Source organism: Paramisgurnus dabryanus, chromosome 21 (genome assembly GCF_030506205.2).
Source record: "Paramisgurnus dabryanus chromosome 21, PD_genome_1.1, whole genome shotgun sequence".
NCBI lineage: Eukaryota > Metazoa > Chordata > Actinopteri > Cypriniformes > Cobitidae > Paramisgurnus > Paramisgurnus dabryanus.
The window spans coordinates 8,992,620-9,015,717 of NC_133357.1; the positions used below are offsets into that span (position 1 = coordinate 8,992,620).

At 39.2% G+C, this 23,098-nt stretch overlaps 1 protein-coding gene across 1 annotated transcript; it reads left to right on the forward strand.

Moving 5' to 3' along the window:
* The first annotated feature begins 3,818 nt into the window (after nt 1-3,818).
* On the forward strand, nt 3,819-22,736 carry LOC135764993 (alpha-2,8-sialyltransferase 8F-like). Its single transcript, XM_065275668.2, has 7 exons — nt 3,819-3,922; nt 4,749-4,829; nt 4,951-5,037; nt 8,836-8,980; nt 9,059-9,171; nt 9,265-9,348; nt 22,274-22,736. The coding sequence occupies exons 1-7, from the start codon at nt 3,819-3,821 to the stop codon at nt 22,734-22,736; spliced, it is 1,077 nt and encodes a 358-aa protein (XP_065131740.2).
* The last annotated feature ends 362 nt before the right edge of the window (nt 22,737-23,098 follow it).

A 23,098-nucleotide genomic window follows, 5' to 3' on the forward strand; every position in this document is an offset into this window, starting at 1 on the left:
ATGTTTGCATGAATTTGTTCAAACAGACATTTATTGCTTTTGCAATGGTTTTTCCAAGTAGAAAAGGTGTGTGGTGTTCTTCAGGCAAGTAAGGGTGGGAAGTAAAAGTGAAGTAGTGGCCACTGTATGGTAATCATACTTGGAAAGTGACCTCTGCGTTTAACCCATCCCAGTGAACTAGTACACACACAGGCACACGGGGCAATGAGCAGGTACCACTGCAGTGCTCGGGCAACAAATGGGAAAAATTTTACATTCATCCAAAAGCAACGACAACTGAGAGAACATTTGTACGAATAATAATAATGGGCACTTCTCATTTAACCTTCTGTCTAAGGAGTCAACAGTAAGTGTAGTCTACAAAGCTGTGTGTAAGATGCTGTTAGACGGGGTGTAAAGTTGACACTTTAGGATTTAGTTGAATGTGTAACCAGGGTTATGATGGGCATTCACAAGGACAAACACAATCTGCATCTATGAATCATGACTCTGACATCATCTTTACATTCTTACCGACATCAGAAATGTATTAAGGCCGTTTCACACCACACGATACGCGGCAACCGCGAGTGTTTAGTTCTTTTTCAATAGGAGACGTGCGGAAAGCGGCAAAACGGGGGTGGTTACAGAGGTGAAGCGGAGTTGGTCCACACGCCTTGCTCGTGCACCCAAAATCCTATTCCTTCTCCGGACATGGTACTTCATGACAGGCGCCGTTGAAGATAAACATATTAAATGCTGCACAAAATGCTTCCAATACCAGAGAAAAGCTGAAGCCGCGCAGCGATTTTGCCGCTTACCGCGTACCGTGTGAAACGGCCATTACTCTTTCATAACCCCCATTTCCATCCTGTATCTGCATTCTTGTGCTTACTGATAGTGACCAAAGACTGTTGGCAGAATTGTTTGTCCAGTACAGTAGGGGTTAAAGATGATCTTCTGATTGGTCAGTCTGAATGAATCATGTTTGGTTTGGTCATATGGTCAGGAATAAAAGACAATGGGCGCTTCTTCGCTTATTTGTTCATCCTTGTTTTCTTTCCTTGTTTCCGTTCCTCACATCGTAGCTTCTGGATGTAAGTGAGGACAGAGGAGACTAAACATTAAAGGTGCAAAAGAGGATGTTTGTTTTATACATTTTTGCAATATTACTTGAAACTGTCTTTACTAAATGATAAAAGACTACTTATTAGGTGCACTGAAAGTAATAATATTAATATATGTAATCTGTGCACAAGATAGGGCCTTAAAAACATCAGCCAATTGCTCATGCGGTCATCGCATCAGCGATTGGCCCTCTGGCTTGTCAATCACTGCCATTACGATCCTTGTGAAAGACGTGAACACTCCAGTAACTAAAAACAGGCGACGCATGCGCATAGCGCATGAAACTCAAAAAGTTTCAGTTTGTTTTCATTGTCGATCCTGCTTTCCTCCTCGAATTTGCACCATGGAAGAGAAAAAACCCGAAGGAGGACGCAAAAGAAAGACTTTTTTTAAAGCCGCTGGAAATAGGAGAAAATTGTCAGAAGAACGTAATGTAACCAGAGTCGTTATAGGAGAAACATTTCAACGTTGGAGAGCAATGAAGGAACATAGAGGTGTCAAGACAGACGCGCAGGTCGCAAAAATTCTTCCCGACAGGTAACAGTGATTATTCTTTCTTTGGGGAATAATTATTGTTGTACTGTTATTCAGGTATATTGACGTTGTTCTTGTACTGTAGTTGTAAGGCAGTGACCAGTCTGCTAGCATGTTGAAACGGGAGTAGCGTCGACTGATCTAACTTTACGTCTTATGTGTTTATTATCATATCATTTCACATAATGAATCCACTGACGCGAGTCACGCGACACAGCATATGCCAGTGGTAAACAAACACTTGTGTTCAAATACTCGTGCACGAGTTTTGGAAGGCGTTCCCTAGAAATGAGCTGTGAAGGAGGGAGGCTGTTCTTACGCATGCGCTCATTTAAAAAACTCAGTAACCGTTTTTCGATTCTCAGTAGGCGAAAAACATCCTCTTTTGCCCCTTTAAGTAAAATGTCATATCCTAAATCCTCACTCTCTGTATAAAGTTCATTCTCTATTATCAAATGATCAAGTGCATTAAAATATTTAACAAGAAAAATTAAGTTAAACACATACTTGAGTTCATATCCTTACTACATTTAAAATAAAGACATATGTGTTTATACCACTGATCATTTATATAGATCGGTGGTCTATACATGTATATTAAATATTCTGTCTGAACTGAGTCTACATTTACAATAATTTAATCATTAGTACCAAGATTTATGCACATTTGAAGACATGACGATGTGAAGCAGGAGAAGATTTACATGTGCGTCAGGTTTAGTTGATAAAACACTTCCACATACGGTTCACTCGTGTATCCTCACTCATGACTCCTCAGGAAGCATCCTCACTTCTCATTCATCGCCTCCTCGCAGTGCATTAAAAGAATTGAGATGATATCAGAGCTAATTTGTTTTTACTGGTTTTGGATCAGTGCATGCTTCAATGTTTTATAAGTTGAGTAAGAGGCCACCTAGTGGATACTAGTGGAAATATGGATTGCCATAAAAACTCGTCATTGGGTGAAAGTTTTCTTTTAATTGACAATTCAACTTAACCAATCAGAACCCTTACAAAAATTAACTGTTTTTTTTGTGGTAAAGTGTAGTTAACATGTTTTTAGTGTATTCATTTTTTATTATTTTCTAGTTTATTGGAGATTTTAAAAGGTGTCCCCCAAGGGTCTGTATTAGGTGCCCTTTTATTCACTATCTTTATAAATAGTATTGATTACGACACTCAAGATGTCAATATTCACTTTTATGCAGATGATACGATTGTGTACTGCAGTGCCCCTTCTTGTCAACTAGCCTTGTCAAAACTTCTTTGAAATCATTCAGTAATGGCTTTTCAGTTTAAAACTTGTTCTGAACACTGAAAAAACTAAATATATGGTATTCTCGGGCTCAAAGAAACCTAAAACTGATTTGACTCCTCTCCAGACCTGTTGATGATGCCTTGTCTTTTGGTTCTCGTATCACCCAACTGAAGAACATGCTAAAAATTAAGCGTGGGTTTTATTTTAGAAACAAGCTCTGTCTGTCGTTTAATGCCCAAAAGAAACTTAGTCTCTGCAACATTCTTACCTGTAATTGATTTTTGTGACGTTGTGTACCAATTTGCACCTTCATATCTCCTCACTACTCTAGATGCCGTTTATCATGGTTCTTTAAGGTTTATAGCAAATTGTAAATCTTCAACCCATCATTGTGTTCTGTATAATAGAGTGGGCTGGTCTTCTCTCTCTGATAGGAGAAAAGTGCATTGGTACTTAATCATATAAGACCAGGTTAAGATCTTGGGTTTATTGGCGTCATATCTCAGCTCTCTGGTGCAAAAAAACTGTGGACAATTTGTTGAACTCTTTAAACTATCACAACTATTTTGGTTTCGCTAGTTAGAACTGAACAGGGGGAAAAGGCTTTTGCATACGCAGCCTCATTTTATTGGAATTATCTTCAGTCCAAAAAGTCCCAAATAATTGAAACTGTAGCAATAATAACTCTTTAATGTTTATACATCTGACTTCATTTCCCATTTCCCAATAATCCTCATAAAACTCTCACTCAAAAGCCATGAAACCCTTTATAACAGAGTAAGTAAAGGGGCGGACTCATGTACAGGTGTGTGTGTGTGTGTTTGTCACTTTTAACCCCTCATCTCATCTCATCTCATCTTATCTAAAGCAGAGAAAGAAACACAGAAGCTCGTGCACCGGTGTCTGATATATGCCTGTAATGACTCTGGGGCTGCTGCAATGGACCTTCAGTGTTTTTATGATCCTCATCATCTTTCAGAGTGTTTGTCTCATCTTCAACACAACCAACTCACAGGACAGCAGGTCAGAACCTCTTTATTCATTCACTTCAGTCTCATACAGCTTTCTCAAATAGATGAACACTGAGACTCGTTGTTTTATACTGATGAATATTAATATTACTTTATCGTATGCAATTATTTGACTTTTTTGTCATGCAAACGTGATTAAATACATGAAACTGCTGAATATTCCTACTCTTTAAAATAATGTGATCAACGCTACTGCTAACAATAACCTACAAGAATAAATATAAAATGTTTAATATAAATACATGACTTCTCCTGGGTTTCACTACTTTGCCGGCAAATGTATTTGGATAACATTTAATCGTCAGTTAAAAGTCCATAATCTCGGTTTTATTTTTTTTTACAATTTTGTTTTATTATTTAAATGTTTACTTGAAATGTAATTCAGGACTGATATTGATATTGATCAACTAAATCATTTAGTTTCATTTAGTTTGGGGTGGTTCAGGGATTGTCATAGTTCAAGACTAAAATCCATATTTGAGCTGTACCTTAATTTAAAAATTCCTTACGTACATTAAAATATTAGTGCCATTGTTTTTCTCAAGATGCACATCAGTAAGGTTGGTTTGTAAAAACGACTTAAATGTCCTAGTCCTGGATTTATCTAAATCCTGCTTTAAGATTATTTATGTGATTAAATCATTGATTAGCTACTTTATCTATTGAAGTTATGTGAATATATTTTGTTTAGTTTTGTAACAGTATGAGTTATAATCTCATATTCTCACAATGGTAGTGGCTCGTAAAGAAATTCACTGGAATTCAAGAATACCTGTTTTCATTGGTCAAACAAGATTCCTGTTTGTTCTTATCTTTAGGTATGAAGTGACAGACACGCTCCACCAGTTTCAATGTGCTAAACTCCGAGCAAAGTTTTCTGTCATCCGACCGGCAAAGAGGTGTGGCAACAACCCATCAATTACACTCTTTAAAATGATTATAAAATAAATAAATCATAAAATATCACCAACACAAGTTTTTGTGTGAGAAATTAAACTCACGTGTCTGATTTTCTTTCAGTATTAATATCAATAAATTCACTGAGGATGTGTCAGATTTGATGAACTGCCCTTACACGCCAAACATAATCGAGCGGGAACTAAACAGGTAACTGCATTTCTGTCTCATTGAAATAACAGCAAACACACACATGCAGTGAGTATTCAGACCCTTTGCTGTGACACTCATATTGAACTCGCGTGCTATCCATTTCTTCTGATCCTCATTAAAAGGACACTCCACGTTTTTTAAAAATATGCTCATTTTCCAGCTGCCCTAGAGTTAAAGGCACTGTAAGTAGGATTTTAAATGTTTTATTAAACAAAATCAATGTCTTTATTCATAAATATGTCCTCGTTGGTGTCAAATGACCTCTGCCAGTGATCTGACTTTTCTTTGTAAGCTTAGAATTTCTCCTCTTTACCTAAATTTAACAGGTTAGTCCAAAGAGGCTTCCATGTCGTTCCGCCGTGTTGTTAAACTATAATAACAGAGAGGGACAAAAAGGAATAACCTACCAACATGTTTTCACAACGCGTTTTCTTTCAGAACACGTGAACCAGCTGCAACGGACAAGGAGATCAGTGATTACATAACGGCTACCGTAGTTGCAACACGCATTTGAAAACGCGAGGCGCTAGAGAGCACTGTTCGTTTGAATGCAAAATACAATTTCACCACTAGATGGGGGTAAATCCTACTTATTGTCCCTTTAAACATTTGAGTTTTACGGTTTTGTAATCCATTCAGCTGATCTCTGGGTCTGGCGCTAACACTTTTAGCATAGCTTAGCATAATCCATTGAATCTGATTAGACCATTAGCATCGCACCTAATAAAATAATTAAAACGCTTCGATATTTTTCCTATTTAAAACTTGACTCTTCTCTTATTACAGCGTGTACTAAGACAGAAGGAAAATTAAAAGTTGTTTAAAAAAATATTTTGTAGGCAGATATGTCTATGAACAATACTCTTAAACTGGTGTAATAATCAATAACTTTGCTGCTGTAACTTGGCTGCAGCAGGCGTAGTGATATTACGCAGTGCACGAAAATAGTCCCCTGCTATTGAAAGTAACCAAGGATGGCTTCTTAGTACACGATGTAACTACAGAAGAGTCAAGTTTTAAATAGGAAAAATATCCAAACTCTTTATCGGTATTTTAGTGCGATGCTAATGGTCTAATCAGATTCAATGGATTATGCTAAGCTATGCTAAAAGTTCTAGCGCCAGACCCAGAAATCAGCTGAATGGATTCCAAAATGGGAAAAATCTAATGTTTAACTCTAGGGGAGCTGGAAAATGAGCATATTTTTTTTTAAAAGTGGAGTGTCCCTTTGAGATGCTTCTACTCCTTCATGGAGTGTTTAATTCAACTTAAAGACACCTTTTCTGAAGCTCTCCGACTTGTGTGAGCCAACTCAATAAACTTTATGAAATGCGACCTTTTGTAATTACAAATGTTTGTTTTAATTTTAATATAATCACTAGACAGGAAGGGACCACAATCTGCTTACTTAAAATTTAAATATAATATTCTTCCAAATGTATGCACGGATATGTAAAAGAATAATAAAGTGTTGTTCAGATTTGAAACACCTTAAGGCTGCAGCTTGGACACATCTTCAGTGAAGGACCCAGGGTCATAGGGTGTTTTGGGTCTTTGATCTTCATACACCCTCACCTGGGCGACCGAACCAGGGTTGATCAGCCCCCGGTTTGTGTCCATGCAACGTGCTACTCCATACTTCTCCCCATTTGATCCTTAACCACCTTGAGGTTTTTCGGCAGCCTCACTGATGTTTTTAGTGGCTTTTCTTTCACACAACCCTCTAATGCCAAGGAGCCTGAATGCCCGATGCACAGATTGACTTAGAAAGCCCCTGCAGCCCACTTCTGTTGGCTCACAGCGGGCCCTCCATCCACTCCCTCTGCATGCCTCAACCAACTCAAGATATTTGGCCTTCTTCCTTTCGAAAGCCTCCTCCATCCTGTCCTCCCAGGGGACAGTAAGCTCCACTAGCACAACTTGCTTTGTTGAGTCAGATGTTAAGACCATAATATACTAGATATAATAGATTCATAATATACTGTAACATGTTTAAATACGAAGATTTTAGTTTTGCTGGCTGATGATGATTAATGATCACAATATGCCTAAGCAATCTGGTCACAGGATAAGAAGTGAACAGTGCCCCAATATGAAGTAAGCAAGAGTCCTTATCAGTGCCCGAACCTACGTACCCAATAACATGATTGACAACCTCAGGACCTGATTGAGACACACAGAGATACGCTAATTATTGAGCGGTGACTTCAACAGTTCATCCGTTTATGAGTCACAATGTTATACTCAGTTATCACACGAGCCTCTGGTGATTACTTGATTCTGATTACCGGTAGTGAGTATCTAAGACTGATAACACAGCAGGAACTGTGACTACTACTACTACTACTAGTATTACCGTAAATACTTTTTTTTTTTTTTTTAAACCAAATGCATGCTCGTCATGTTTAAAGTCATAAGGAATGTGGTTTGGATTTCTTTCAAATGAACTGATGTAATGTGGCAGGGCCACAGAAAAATATAGAGATCTGTGAGAACGCCACAGAAAAATGAGCAAAAAATTCTGTGACTATCCCACGGAAATTCCTGAGATCAGGTTGCATATGAATATTTGGAGTCCATATACCCGTATATATTTACTCCGTTGGCTTTGTCTCTGGGTTTTGATCAAGCTGTCAGGGTTTATTTTGTGATAAAAATCTTAGTCGCTATTTTAATTCAATTCAATTCAATTTTATTTATATAGCGCTTTTCACAAGTGTTAATTGTTGCAAAGCAGCTTTACATGAGAAGATGTAGAGGAGAACACAGAAAATCAATAGATAAAATAAGAAGTAGAATATAGCGGCTAAGGTTAAACCGTACAAGCGTGCATATTAATAATGTAACTTATACAGTAAAGTGCTAAGTTAAGCCAAAGTTGTCTGACTCTCCCTGGGACGAAAAAACCCCCTAGGAAGAAACCCAATGGGAAAAACTCCTAGAAGGACAAAAACCCTTGGGAGGAATTAATATATATTTATATAGACAGGGAGACAAAAACAGAATTCTATTAGCGTAGGGGCCGTTCTCATGTAATGCAAGTGTCATACATTATAGTGGTTTAATTCAGCTCGGTTCCAGACAGGCTAACTATTGCGGCAAGAGTAAATTACCCATACGAGGTATGTGAGTGCTTTGCTCTAGACAAAAATAACTACTGCGGGAAAAGTACATTTACTGGACAATCTATGTGAATGCTTTGTTAAAGAAGAATGTCTTAAGTTTAGATTTAAATTGCTCGACTGTGTCTGATACTCGAACATTATTTGGTAAATCATTCCAGAGCTTAGGGGCCAAGTAGGAAAAGGATCTACCACCTTTAGACACTTTTGATATTCTAGGGATAATTAAGTGACCAGAATTTTGTGAGCGCAGTTTACATGATGGATTGTATTCTGATTGTAGTTCTGTAATATATTTATCAAGTTTGCTACTGCAGACTTGATAAATATTTGATTAATTAATCTGGAGTTGGGTATCAAATGAAAGTTCGTACATTTCAGTCGATTTAAGTAATGCTGAGATTAACGCTAGAAACATGATAGTTTAGTTTTAATGAAGGGAAAACCTTGAAAAGAAGAAATATTTTGCTATTATTAGAGAAACTGAAACTATGAACAAGTAGATATGAATGAACGTCATCTCACAATTAGACCTCAACCAGATCCTGTAGAAACATTTGAGATCTGATAACCCTGAACACATGAATACTGATGAAGAGAGCAGAAATATGACGTCTAATCCGTGACTGCTTTTCTTTCTTTGTGTGTGTGTGTGTTTGTGTGTTTATTACAGGGTCAATCTGAAGTTTTGTTGTAATGCCACAGAAACTTTATTTCTCACCCAACACAACACAGCTGTCAATCAAGAGATTCAGTATGAAACCGAAATTGAACAAAGACACAAAATGGATGCAGAACTTCACAGAATGTTGCCTGAGGTGCGTGTGAATATATCAAGCTCTGTAAAACCCGTTTATTTGTGCTGTAACTGTGTGTTTGTGTACATGTGTATATAGGGCTTTCCCTGGACTTCTGGTGGTTTGGGTCGCTGTGCTGTGGTGGGAAGCGGTGGGATTTTACAGAACAGTAGCTGTGGACAAAAGATTGACAGTGCAGACTTTGTCATACGGTAAAGACATCCCATAATGAGACCACCGTCCCATCCCTCATCCATCTATAAACGTTCATCACATCTCGTTCTGACCATCATTCTGTTTTTTAGGTTTAATTTGGCGACTCTTAATGTCAGTGATGTTGGTGTGAAGACGAATCTAGTCACCATTAATCCCAGTCAGATTGAGAAAAAGTTAGTAACCAGACACACACACGCACACACACACACACAAAGACACAGACACACAGACACACACAAACAGACACACACAAACACGGATGCACACACATAAATGCACTCAAAGACACGGATGTAAAACTGTATTTATGTAGTCATAGATGAATACTAAGAGTTGTGTACATGTTAATGACATATTACATGAGCCTCAAACACAATTGTTTCCTTCTTCTTATGTAAACCTTTCTGTAATTATAGTGTATTTATAAAGTATGTACTTGGAATTATAAGGGAACAATTTATAATATTTGGGTAATAAAGGGGTAACAACCATGAATAATACAAATAATATATGCAGGAAGTATTTTATAACTAAGGGCTAACTATTTTAATATTACATGGTATGTATGACCTATATGCTAAAAAAGTGGAAAATTTCAAATGATTTATACAGTAAGTAATTTAGGCTCACGTGATACGGCCTAGGCTTCATGCAAAACAACAATCTTATGTTTGAGAGCAATTTAGCGAGAACAAACACACATTCACTGAATTGTCTCGATCACACTTCTCTGGTGTGTGGTGTTGTAGTATCATGACTGCTTTCACATGGATTCTGCAAACTGTGCTGATTCAGAAGAGACCTCTGAAATGATTGTAAAGTCATAATCATACACCACATATCTTTTTGGAAACATATAGGTATTAAAATATATTCAGGCATAGGCATTTTTTTACCCATAGGGGGTACATATTATATAGGAAAAAATAGGAAAGGACTATGGTATAAAAAGGCAAGAAAAACTGAAACTATTTTCTGTAGTAGTTACTGTGTAATATACCATTGTTTTGTGTTGTTACATTGTAAGTCAAACTTTTACCCGTTGTTTCATGTAGTTACAGAGTAAGTACAACATCTGCGGGCTGTAAATGAAAGTGATCTTTGTTACCCCCTTGTTCTGTGTATTTAACCAGTAATTCTTACCTTTGCGGCCTGTAAACTAAAGGGGTGCTTTGTTCACCTTTTGTTATAAATTTAGTAAATACCATAAACATACACAACACTGGGATCTTTATTTCAAAAACAACTTATTTCAAAACATCTTTATTGTAATGATGAGTCCTCACACATGGGATCCATTTGCAGGTTTTATTAAGATGAAAACACAATAGTAAGAGGACGGTAGCACACCGAATCCAAGGGGTAAATCAGAAGGATAAACAGGAACAGACAGGCAGATAACAATCGTGAAATCAATAGACCGGCAGAGTTCAAGGGCAAATAATCCAAAACGATGACAACAGTCCAAGGTCAAGACATAGATCTGTAATAATAATTCAGGAAACTCTCAGTAATGATCACTGTGGCAAATCAAGACTTCGCATCAGGATGCGTTTGGGGAGAGCTTAAAGGAACACGCCCACATTTTGGGAATTTAGCTTATTCACCGTATCCCCCAGAGTTAGATAAGTCCATACATACCTTTCTCATCTCCGTGCGTGCTGTAACTCTGTCTGATGCAGCCCCTGCTAGCTTAGAACAAAGACTGGAAGTGAATGGCTCCAGCTAGAAAACCGCTCCCAATAAGTGACAAAATAATGCAAACATTTTCCTATATATGGGTTGTGATTTGTTTAGTTACACCGTGTACAAATAACAAGGTCATATGAGACACAGCCATCTTTTAACAGTATACATACTGGGAACTATATTCTCTGTAGGCGAAGCACTGCTACTGGGTGGAGTGATTTGCTCGCAGCACCCGAGAAGCCATAGATATGTATAAAGGCTAGATGTCTTATGGCTGAGTCTCTAACGGCATCACCTGGCGGACATCTTACCTCAGACAGCTCACTCACTAGTAGCATTGAGTTTAATGGTGCAGGTACTTTTAAATGACCATAACTTGATCAATTTCTGCCGATTTTCAAACAGTTTGGTTTTTACTAACGTTATTAACGTGGCTATAATTCTGGATGCTTTAACATGCTTCATGAATATTTTATTTATTTTTAGTATAAGTATGCAATGTCTGTTACGAGTGAAGCTCCTGTTTCGCTCTTTGATTACCACCAGAGGGAGCCATCACCTGGGTATTAGTGTCATTCGGACTACATTTCCCATAAACCCACATACCTGAACTGATTTCACTTGCACCTGATACTCATCACTCTGCCTATTTAAGACAGCCATATCACCCTGTAGCCCAAGACAGCTTGCCCACTGAAGCTAAGCAGGGCTGAGCCTGGTCAGTACTTGGATGGGAGACCACCTGGGAAAACCAGGTTGCTGCTGGTAGAGGTGTTAGTGAGACCAGCAGGGGGTGCTCACCCTGTGGTCTGTGTGGGTCCTAACATCCCAGTATAGTGACGGGGACACTATACTGTCAACAAGCACCGTCTTTCGGATGAGACGTTAAACCGAGGTCCTGACTCTCTGTGGTCATTAAAAATCCCAGGATGTCCTTCGAAAAAGAGTAGGGGTGTGCCCCGGCATCCTGGCCAAACTTCCCCAATGCCCTACTAATCATCCCTCATACTAATCGGCTATATCACTCGATCTCCTCTCCACTAATAAGCTGGTGTGTGGTGGGCGTTCTGGCGCAATATGGCTGCCGTCGCATCATCCAGGTGGATGCTGCACATTGGTGGTGGTTGAGGAGATTCCCCCATTCATATGTAAAGCGCTTTGAGCACTGGAAAAGCGCTATATAAATGTAACGAATTATTTTATTATATTATTAATTAAGACTCTTAAGCCCCGGCATCATTTCTAAGCATTTATTCTGTCTGATTATCCCGTGCCTATTTTGGAGTGTTTACTGATTATTCTGATTGCTCGCCACCTGCCCAGACATCTGCCTGTATTTCAACTATTCTGATTGTTTGCTGCCTGCCTTGACATCTGCCTGTTTATTTGACTACGAGATTGCCTTGTCCCAATATATGTGTTTGCTGGTGTTTGACCCTGCCTGTACGACAAAGAGTGAAATAAAGTTTGCAAATGGATCCTCAGCCTACTGGTGCTTCATTACAGAAGACTTTGCCGCAAAGCGATCCAGCGACTGTCTCTCAAATCACCACGGAGTTGTCGGTTCAAGCTCACCAGCTAGCTGCACAACAACAACAACAACTCGGACACCTTAGCACCGTAACCGAGGAGTTGGTTAGGACTTTACAAAGGCTACAGATCTCTCCGTCCACAGCGACAAATGCTTCACTGAGCGGAAGTGCTCATTCAGCATCGGCTACTGTGAACCCTCAACTAGCCTTTCTTGAGAAGTTCAACGGTGACCCAGCAAGGTGTAAGGGCTTCTTGTTACAATGCTCTCTGTTTGTCTCGCAACAACCTGGTTTATACCCCACGCACGCCAACCGAATTGCCTTTGTGTGCAACTTACTAACTGATAAAGCTTTGGACTGGGCTACAATCGTATGGAAGGACGACGGCTCTGTGTTCCCTACCTTTGAGGTTTTCTTGGCCAAATTCCGAGAGGTGTTTGAGCATACTGCAGGAGGCGAAAATGCAGGTGAGCGTCTCATTACCATCAGTCAGGGTGATCGCATAGCTGCAGATTATGCTTTGGAGTTTCGCACACTTGCTGCTCAGACCGGGTGGCCTGAAGACCCTTAAAAACTGATGTATCGACGTGGATTAAACCACGAACTGCAAGCGGAATTGGCCTGCCGCGATGAAGGGAGAGATCTAGCAGCTTTCATTGACTTATCTTTCCAAATAGATAACCTAATCCGTTCCGTCGTCATTACACTCAGCCCAGTTACTTTCCGACTCCCCCCGAACCCATGCAGCTGGGTTATACACATCTCACTCAGGAGGAGAGAGAACAGAGGATTAAGAACAATTTGTGCCTGTACTGTGGAAAACCTGGACACGTTCTGTCTACCTGTCCCACCAGACCTCCCTCTCGCAAAACCACCATGGTGAGTGCATTCATTCATTCCTCTCAACGTAACATTGATGTCCCAGTTCAAATAGTCACTGATGAGGGATTAATCTCTACCTCTGCTTTAATTGACTCTGGAGCTGCAGGAAACTTTATGTCCAAAAGTTTTGCTCACTGTCACAATCTACAATTAACACTTTGCCCATCTCATTTAACATACGAGACGATAGAAGGAAAACCCATTGGAGAGGGGAATATTGAGTACTGTACCGGCAAAATTCAGTTACAAGTTGGATCTCTGCATCAAGAACACATCACCTTTTACATCATCCCCTCTCAACATTATTCAGTAATTCTAGGACTGCCATGGCTGGAGGAGCACAACCCACACATCTCATGGAAGGAACACCAAATAGTTAAGTGGAGTGATAAATGTCTCTCAACCTGTCTGTCATCCATTTACCCTGTTACTTCCCTTAACACTATCATTACATCTGAGGATTTTGCAACATTTAAACTACCTCCAGAATATGCTAACCTTACCAAAACCTTTTGCAAGGATCTACCTCATCACCCAAGCGACTGCAGCATTGAGCTGTTGTCAGGCACCATAGCACCCAGGGGGTGCATTTTCCCTCTCTCTCAACCTGAAAACGAAGCCATGAACAACTACATTGAGGAGGAACTAGCTAAGGGATTAATCCGTCACTCCGTCTCTCCTGCTTCATCTAGCTTTTTCTTTGTGAAGAAGAAGGATGGCACTCTCCGACCATGCATCGATTACCGAGCTGTCAACGACATTACGGTGAAATTCAGGTACCCACTCGCTCGTTCCAGCAACCCTAGAGCAATTACGTACTGCCAAACATTTCACCATCCTTGACTTGCGATGTGCTTACAACCTCATTCGTATCAAGGAGGGAGACGAGTGGAAAACAGCCTTTTCTACTAAATCTGGTCACTACGAATACTTGGTGATGCCCTTCTGCCTTTCTGTCAGTCCATCTGTCTTCCAGTCGTTATCAATGATGTGTTTCGAGACATGTTGGACCGATGGGTCATTACCTACATCGATGACATCTTAATCTACTCCAGTAACCTTGAATAACACATTTGACATGTAAGAGCAGTATTAAAACGTCTCATTCAATACCAACTGTATGCCAAAGCGGAGAAGTGTGAGTTTCATCAGACGTCAACGTCATATCTAGGATATATCATATCATCGGATGGAGTCGCAATGGATGAATCCAAAGTCAAAGCTGTGCTTGATTGGCCCAGACCTCAAACCCTTAAGGAACTACAACGCTTCCTGGGATTTGCCAACTTCTACAGACGCTTCATTCGTAATTTCCAGTCTCACGTCAGGATATCACCCACAATCCAATGGACAAACAGAAAGAATGAACCAGGAACTCACTCGCTTTCTCCGCTCATATTGCAACCAGAATCAACAGGACTGGAGCAAATATTTAATGTGGGCCGAATATGCACAGAACTCACTAATCAAATCCTCTACGGGGTTAACTCCCTTCAAGTGTATCTTAGGATTTCAACCTCCCTTCTTCTCTTGGTCTGATGAACACACTAATCTACCTGCCATTAACGACTGGTTCCAAAGAAGCAAAGAGATCTGGGAACAAGCACATCACCATCTCCAACGGGCCGTTAGGAGACAAAAGTTTCAAGCTGATCCCCACCGCAGAGTCAATCCTGAGTACAAGCTCGGACAATGGGTCTGGCTGTCCACCAGAGACCTGCGTCTCAAACTACCCTGCAAAAAACTCAGTCCCGGGTATGTGGGTCCTTTCAAAATCTCGAAGCGACCTTCTCGACTCCAGACGTTGGGGTAACAAATTACAATATCTGGTCGATTGGGAAGGGTACGGTCCCGAGGAACGGTCTTGGGTGGAGGCCAGAGATATCCTTGACCCTTCACTCATCACGCAGTTTCACCGAGACAATCCTGGGAAGCCGGCCCCTCGACCTCGTGGTAGACCCCGGCGTCATCCGCCTCCTCGCTTCGGGAGCCGCTCGCGGGGGGGGAGGTGTTCTGTTACGAGTGAAGCTCCTGCTTCGCTCCTCGATCACCACCAGAGGGAGCCATCCCCTGGGTATTAGTGTCATTCGGACTACATTTCCCATAAACCCACATACCTGAACTGATTTCACTTGCACCTGATACTCATCACTCTGCCTATTTTAGACTCTCAGAATGGAGTCTCTTCGCAAAGTCTTGATTTGCCCTGGCATCATTTCTAAGCGTTTATTCTGTCTGATTATCCCGTGCCTATTTTGGAGTGATTGCTCGCCGCCTGCCCCGACATCTGCCTGTATTTCGACTATTCTGATTGTTTGCTGCCTGCCTTGACATCTGCCTGTTTATTCGACTATGAGATTGCCTTGTCCCAATATATGTGTTTGCTGGTGTTTGACCCTGCCTGTACGACAATGAGTGAAATAAAGTTTGCAAATAGATCCTCAGCCTACTGGTGCTTCATTACAGTATCATAGGTACATCTTTGACGTTTATAACAAACCAAACCGTTAAAATTGAAATTATTTAATCGAAAATCGGTAAAATATTAAGCAAGTTATGGTCATTTAAAAGTACCTGCATAATTAAAACTTAAAGCAACACTATGTAGTTTCCATGTAAAAATGACTTACGGCTCCCCCATGTTGTTGAAAGGGAAACAGTGCCTGGTATCAGACACTCTTCTGCAGGCAGGGGGAGGGGTGGGGCTGTGTGCTCTACCCTTCACCACCACTTTCAGAGTGTGCTTGTAGCAGCTAGGAGGCTGCTCAGGTTGCAGCAACAGTACAATTTGTCCAGTTAAAAGTTGTTCTATCACTGAAATAATTTTACAGACATTATTTAAAGGTAAAAAAACTACGTAGTGTTGCTTTAAAGCTATGAGTGAGCGAGCGCCCTGTGGTAAGATGGCCGCCAAAATGCGGACGTTCCACTCAATTGGCCAGCAGCGAGGGCGAGACATCAAGCCTTTATACATATCTATGCGAGAAGCCCCCTGGTGAGGAGCAGAGAGTTCGGTCAAAGTTGTGCAAATCACTCTGCCCAGTAGCAGTGCTGCGCCTTGTATAAATCATTTGTAATTGTTCACGTTTTTTTAACACTCCTTATTTTCAATCACTCCTTAAATTAGACTTAAATTACTCAGCTGATTTTTGACATACAGATATGATTTATACATCATTTAAAACATTAAAGTGTCTAGTTTTTTTCTGTCCACTCCCAATAAAAACAGAATGTTGTGCTTTTCGCAAAATTAAGAAAATAAACATGATGCGCGTTTTGTTCTCTCTCCCTCAGTGAAGTCCTTTCAGAAACGCGTCAGAAAAATGAACTGTAACTTAACAAATACTTGTCATAGAAACAAAAGATAAATGTCTACATAATGCTTGGAATGTCTGCTTTTAAATGAAGTAAGTGAGATCGAAAACATATATTGTCATTCGGTGTAAACTGTATGAGAAGGAGGAGAGGTCTTTCTCCTGTACCTGTTTAACTGTAATGAGATGATATCGCCACACCCCCGCGCCATTGAAGTGAATGAGCAGAAACATCCATATGCATGACTCGTGCCTCCTGCAGTCAATGGATACGCAATTCACAATCCAGTCTCTCCACTCCTTGTTTTTTCATCCGAGTGCACCAAACATGACATCTAAATCCTTATTTACTTGCGTATGTGTGTCAGTATCTCCAGACGTGAGTGTTTTCTTTGTTTTCCGTCACAAAAAGTTGACGCGATTGGAACGCACATACACAAACACACGAGGCAGGAAACTCGACGCGGTTTTTGGAATTCTTATAAAATACGCGATTGCAAACAGTACAATCCTATTTTAGTTGCGTCTAAGCATATATCTCCGTGCACAGCAAGTTTATTAAACACAGGATCACTCGCATGTGCACACGTTTACTGCATTCATGATCAACACGTGAGGTAATGGCAGGGGCTGTAAACAAAAATTGATAAGTTTATATATATAAGTTTATATATATATATATATATATATATATATATATATATAAATATATGTAGTGTGTGTGTGTGTTTGTTTTTTGTTATAAATTCCCAGGTAAACCTTATCATGGTTTTACTACAGAGAAAGTTACATTCCTGTTGAACATACCTACAAGGCTCATAATGTGGCACATTATTCAACTTTGTTGTTCCTCAGCTGTCAATCACTGATTATTCATTAGCTTTCCCGCCTCCACGCATACAGCCTTTCCCAAGCAAAAGTGTCTTAGAAATTGTAAATCAATATCTTGCTTTATGTGAATGAGTAGGCCGAATGATTTTCACATCATTTTGAAGAAAAAACTCTAGACTACTAGATCCAGTTTGGAAAGTCTTGGGAAAACATGTTTAGAATGAGTTTTATGGAAATATATCAATGACTTAAAAATTTAGCTTTTTCAAAAACCATGCATAAACATTTTTCTCTCAAAAGTACAAACATGTACATACATGTTGATCATATAATATTGTAGCCCAGTTTGTGCTGAACACAGTGTTATGAGACTTTTGCCATTTATATGTTTTTAAGCAACTGAAAAAAGCACAAATGTCAGTGCATGTCAAAACTTCCCCAGGGCCCTAAAACCCCTTAGACCCCAGAGGGTTAATATTAAAATAGTTAGCCCTTAGTTATAAAATACTAACTGCATATATTATTTGTATTTTTCCTGGTTGTTACCCCTTTATTACCAAAATATTATAAATTGTTCCCTTATAATTCCACGTGCGTACTTTATAAGTACACTATAATTACAGAAAGGTATGCATAAATTCACTGTTCTTACGCAGTACTTTCTGGGCTGTAATCTAAAGCGTTACCCATTATTCCTCAAAATCTGTAACTTCATCTGATACAGACTCGAACATAAGATCTGTTTACACACACACAGAGCTACTGAAAGAGAAACAGCCAATCAGAGCAGAGCTCAACATTATTATTCATGACCCGTTCAAATAAGGTAATAATAGACCATTTCATTCTAAAGACAAATCCTTGGGTTGTAAATGGACATGAAAAACTGACTCTGGATCAGTTTTTCACTTAATAAAGCCACAAACCTTCTTTGTAGATATCAGAGAACAATTTAACAGATTAATTACAATGCATTCTTTGGCACCTTTAAGAACAAGTCTGACCAACTTGCAGTTAATTGGGTGTAATCAGTCTTACTTTTCAGCTTCAAGTTTGACCAATCCAGATTTTTATGTAACTGATTATAAAAAAGTAATGTCCTGTTTTGAAGAAACTAAAACAGATGACTAACATGTAAGTTTATGCAACTGGCCACATGACTTCAGTCTCCTTAAAAATGTTCAAGATGTGTTTAGTGGCCAGAGAGGTAAACACTAAATACTGAATCATACCTGAAGAAAGCGTTTTGATCTGAACATTGTGTTTTTGTGTTTTACATTTTGTACTTAATTCCTGTATTTTTGGGTTACAACTAATACAGAGAGCAAAAATAAATAGCAACAGTTCTGAATTGCAGCTTTAAAAACCTTAGGTCATGTATTATTTTTAATTTAATTGGGCAGTTTCCTAGACAGGGATTAAACTAGTACTAAACTAAAATAGAGCTGTCCAAACTGAAAACAACTTGCAATGACATATTTTAAAATACATTGGGGCCCTTTGTTTTGACTTAAAATGCACAAAAGTAATGTTTTTAGTAAGGCATGTTTGTTAAAACTAGTTATATTTCATCATTAAACTAAGGCCTTGTCCTGGATTATGCTAATCCCTGTCCGGGAAACTACCCAAAAATCTATCAAATGTAAACATTATGGGGTGGTTTACCTGCCAGGGTTTAGATTAATCCAGGACTAGGCCTTATATTAAGACATTTAAGGAGTTTTTATAAATATACCTTATAAAATATTATTACTGATGTGTATCTTGAGACAAAACAACAGCACTGATTATGTAAAAATGTGCCAATAAAATGTGCTTATAAATGAAGGCAGCTCAAACAGGTATTTTAGTCTGGGACTAGGATAAGACTAGTTAATGAACTTAACAATACATTTTAAATACATTTTACACAGGTTTTTTAGTGAGTGGAATTAAAGTTTATTCTTGTAAACTCTTTATTAAATATGAAGTCACTATGAAGTCCTAACTTCATTATTAGGATGTTATATTTCCAGTGGTTATAAATCAGACTTTATTAAACATATTTCACTGTGTTTTAAACACATAAGCAAACTGAATACAAGTTTTTGCACGTACTGTAGTTTCTACTGCAATCTTTATTCGGATTTAAATTCTGCTGATGTTATTCCTGTGAGTGGGTTCATTTGCATAAATATAGAATGGGAATTAAACCCAGTTTAAACCACTGATCTATAATGACTGGATTGCGCATGACGTCACACTTGTGAAGCCACCGCGCCGCCATGTTGGTATACCCAAACGTTCTATTAAATCAATGGACACGATCAGATTTTAATGATAAAACATCACTTTACTCGTCTTCGTTTATATATGTGAAGTTACCCTGTACATTATTACAACACAAACGTTCAAAGCATGTAAATAGTTATTTACTGAAAGTTGTACATTTTGCGTTTTAATCAGTTATTATACATTCATCTTTATTACAGTATCAGATCAGCAGACAGACCGCAGCATATTTAGTATAAACGTGTCAATAAACGTGCTCATTCTGAAATCTATATAAATAATCATGCTTTGTACCGTATGTGCATGCAATAATTTGCTAGTTTTGTTATTATGTTATCTAAACTTACAAGTTACCTAAACTTATTTAGAGAAATAACGCTGACCGTCACAGTGTAGCGGAATGTCCCCGTGTCATTAACAAATGCAACAGACACACTCACCTTAACAGTTTTTTAATAAATCCATTATCCTGCCCGATAAACATTGCAAATAACACCAGAATTAACAAATAATTAACGTACACATATCCTAAAAATTAACCTTATGTAACTGATACGCTGTAAAGGGGGTACATTTTGATCATGATTTTGAATGGAAGTCAATGACGCTCTCTGCCGGTTGGGTATACCAAGATGGCGGCTCGAACTCTGCGCTGGCTTCACCTCACGCTGTTACGTTAAGCGTCCTATGCGCAATCCAGTCATTTATATAGATCAGTGGTTTAAATGCATACAGTCAACATAGTTCTCAAGAAGAGACATATTTCAAAAGTACATTTGTTTCCTCATTAAAGGATTGTCGTGCTGACAGTAAATCCCTCGTCTCTTATTACCCTCACTGCACCTTACAGTAAATGTTGTGTGTTGAGTGACAGCTGAGTGACAAGAAACAGACAGCGACAAAATAGTTTATTTGTATAACACAAAGGTCATTCAAAGTGTTTTACATCATGAATCATTTCAAAGAAAAAAAAAAGTAAAAGTGAGAGATAGTTAAAGGGAACATTTCACAAGATGTCTAATAAAGTTTGGTGTCCCTAGAGCAAAATATGTTAAGTTTTAGCTTAAAATAATTTATTATAAGATGTTGAAATTGACACTTTGTAGGTATGAGAAAAAATGTGCCGTTTTTGTGTGTGTATAATTACCCTGAAATGACCAACCATATTTCATAAAAAATTTTTGGAAGTGTAAATATTTGTTTTATTTAGAGCAGAGTCTCATTGGTTTGCATGGAGAGGGCAGGTTTATGACTTTTTTTGCATCCAGTCACCAGGGGGCGATCAAAGAGCCAGAGGCTTCACTTTTCAAGATGTATGAGGCACACCCGGTGCAAACGTATGGCGTATGATATCAAAGCATCTGCAGTCAGGTGGCAAGAATGGACAGCCTGATGATGTCAAAGTACTGCGAGATCGATTCGCAAAATCATATGGTCTGCTTTTAAATCGCAAAACTTTGACGTCAAAGTCGAACAAGCCTATTATCAAACACAGGCACAGATCAATCGAAACGATCAATCAATTTCAGTCCTTCCAAACCTTTTCTTTAAAAACAACAGCAGATTTGAATAGTTCTGCCTAAACGGATGAGTTAATTCACAAAAAAAATATTGTAGCTTTGCATTTACCGGCGGCTCTTCAGATGTTCATGCATCGAGCTGATACTACTGTGATATGCCAACCTCACAGAGTTTTCATACCAGCCTTTTATTACCAAGCTAATCTGAAGTACTCCCATACTTTACACCACTTCAGCCTTTGAAAACTTTTGCTAACTAACTCGTTTGACATTGCACTCGACCCAGCTTCATTCTTTGGAAACTGTTGCTCACTGAGCGAACCCACTGATGGAGACGGCGATAGACATAAGGTTCGCACCTCCTAGTGGTGTGAAGGGAAACGGATGTTATTTTAGCGTGAGAACAAAATTTAAAAGATAAAATAAAGAATCGACTATAAATATTGATGTCGACTAATTATCAGAGTCGACCAATCACGACAGCTCTAGTCTTTAATTTCTGTCACAAAGTGTAGACCCAGGTGCAGTTTTATTCAATAAAGTAACATCAACAAACATAAACGTGGCATGAGAAGAACCTACACAGTAAATACACTGACATTTAAACAAGCTTTTAAAAAGACATGAACATGAAACACAGAACTTCACAATAAAAGACTTAAACAAAAAACATAAACACAACTCTTACAAAGTGTCAGATAAAGATTTAGGAGAAATCTTCTCTTGCACATTAACATAAAGGATAAATAATGATGGTAGAAGTCCAACCAAGCTGTTGGATTATTTAAAGGGTCCATGATCTGATATTGTTTGTTTATTGTGGTAATGGCAGATGATGTGTCCTTTGTGCAGAGGGCTAAGTGTGTATTTATTTCTGAGAGAAGATCAAAAGGGAATCGATGCATGTTGTCTAATTAGTTATACTAACTAACTACAGGTTTATCCACAGACTGACTAAAGCTCTTTATCCTGTAATGCTGGTTTTTGATGGGGATTCACCCAGTTTATCTCAAGGGGTACAGAAGTGTTCATAAAAAACCTCTGTGCGTGTTTCTGTAGTTACAGAGACCTGGAGAAAAACGCAAGTTCACTGGTGGAACGAGTCCGTGTGTACGGGAACGCTCACCTCATTATCCCGGCCTTCGTCAAAGTGTCCAACACCAATTGGTCTCTCCAAACTCTTCAGGCCCTTCGGCCGTTCAGACCTCAGCAGCCGGTCGTGTTCTTCAGTCCCTCTTACCTGCGGACGTTGGACCGGTTCTGGAAGGAGCGTGGCCTGAAGGAGATCCGCCTCTCAACGGGGTTTATGATGATCAACGTGGCATTGGAGCTGTGCAAGGACGTGGACGTTTACGGATTCTGGCCGTTCGACACAGACTTTCAGCTGCGGCCGCTTCCTTACCATTATTTTGATGAGACTCGCCCGAGCCGCCGCGTGCACGCCATGCCGGAGGAGTTCATGCGTCTGCTGCAGATGCACAGCCAGGGGGCGCTGACATTACACCTGCAGCAGTGCTCTTAACAAACACACATTAACATCTTAATGCATCTCTACCAAACCTGAAGGGTTCACGCACATTCATCTGTTTACTGTTTAAGTGCTGAACACTCGAGACTTCTGGTGCTTTTAAATTATATTATGCCCATTTTTACAAGATGTAATATAAGTCTCAGGTGTTTCTGTGATGTTTCAGCTCAAAATATCTCACAGATCATTTATTATAGCCTCTCCGTAGTGTCCCTATTTGGGTGGGAGGAAAGGTTTGCACATGAAGGCAGGATGGCTCAGATTGTTAGAAATGTAAGTAGAAGAACCATGGAAGAGACTGTGAACGCTCTTTAATATGTTCTTTAAATGTCTGTTTATGCACAAATTTCTGTGAG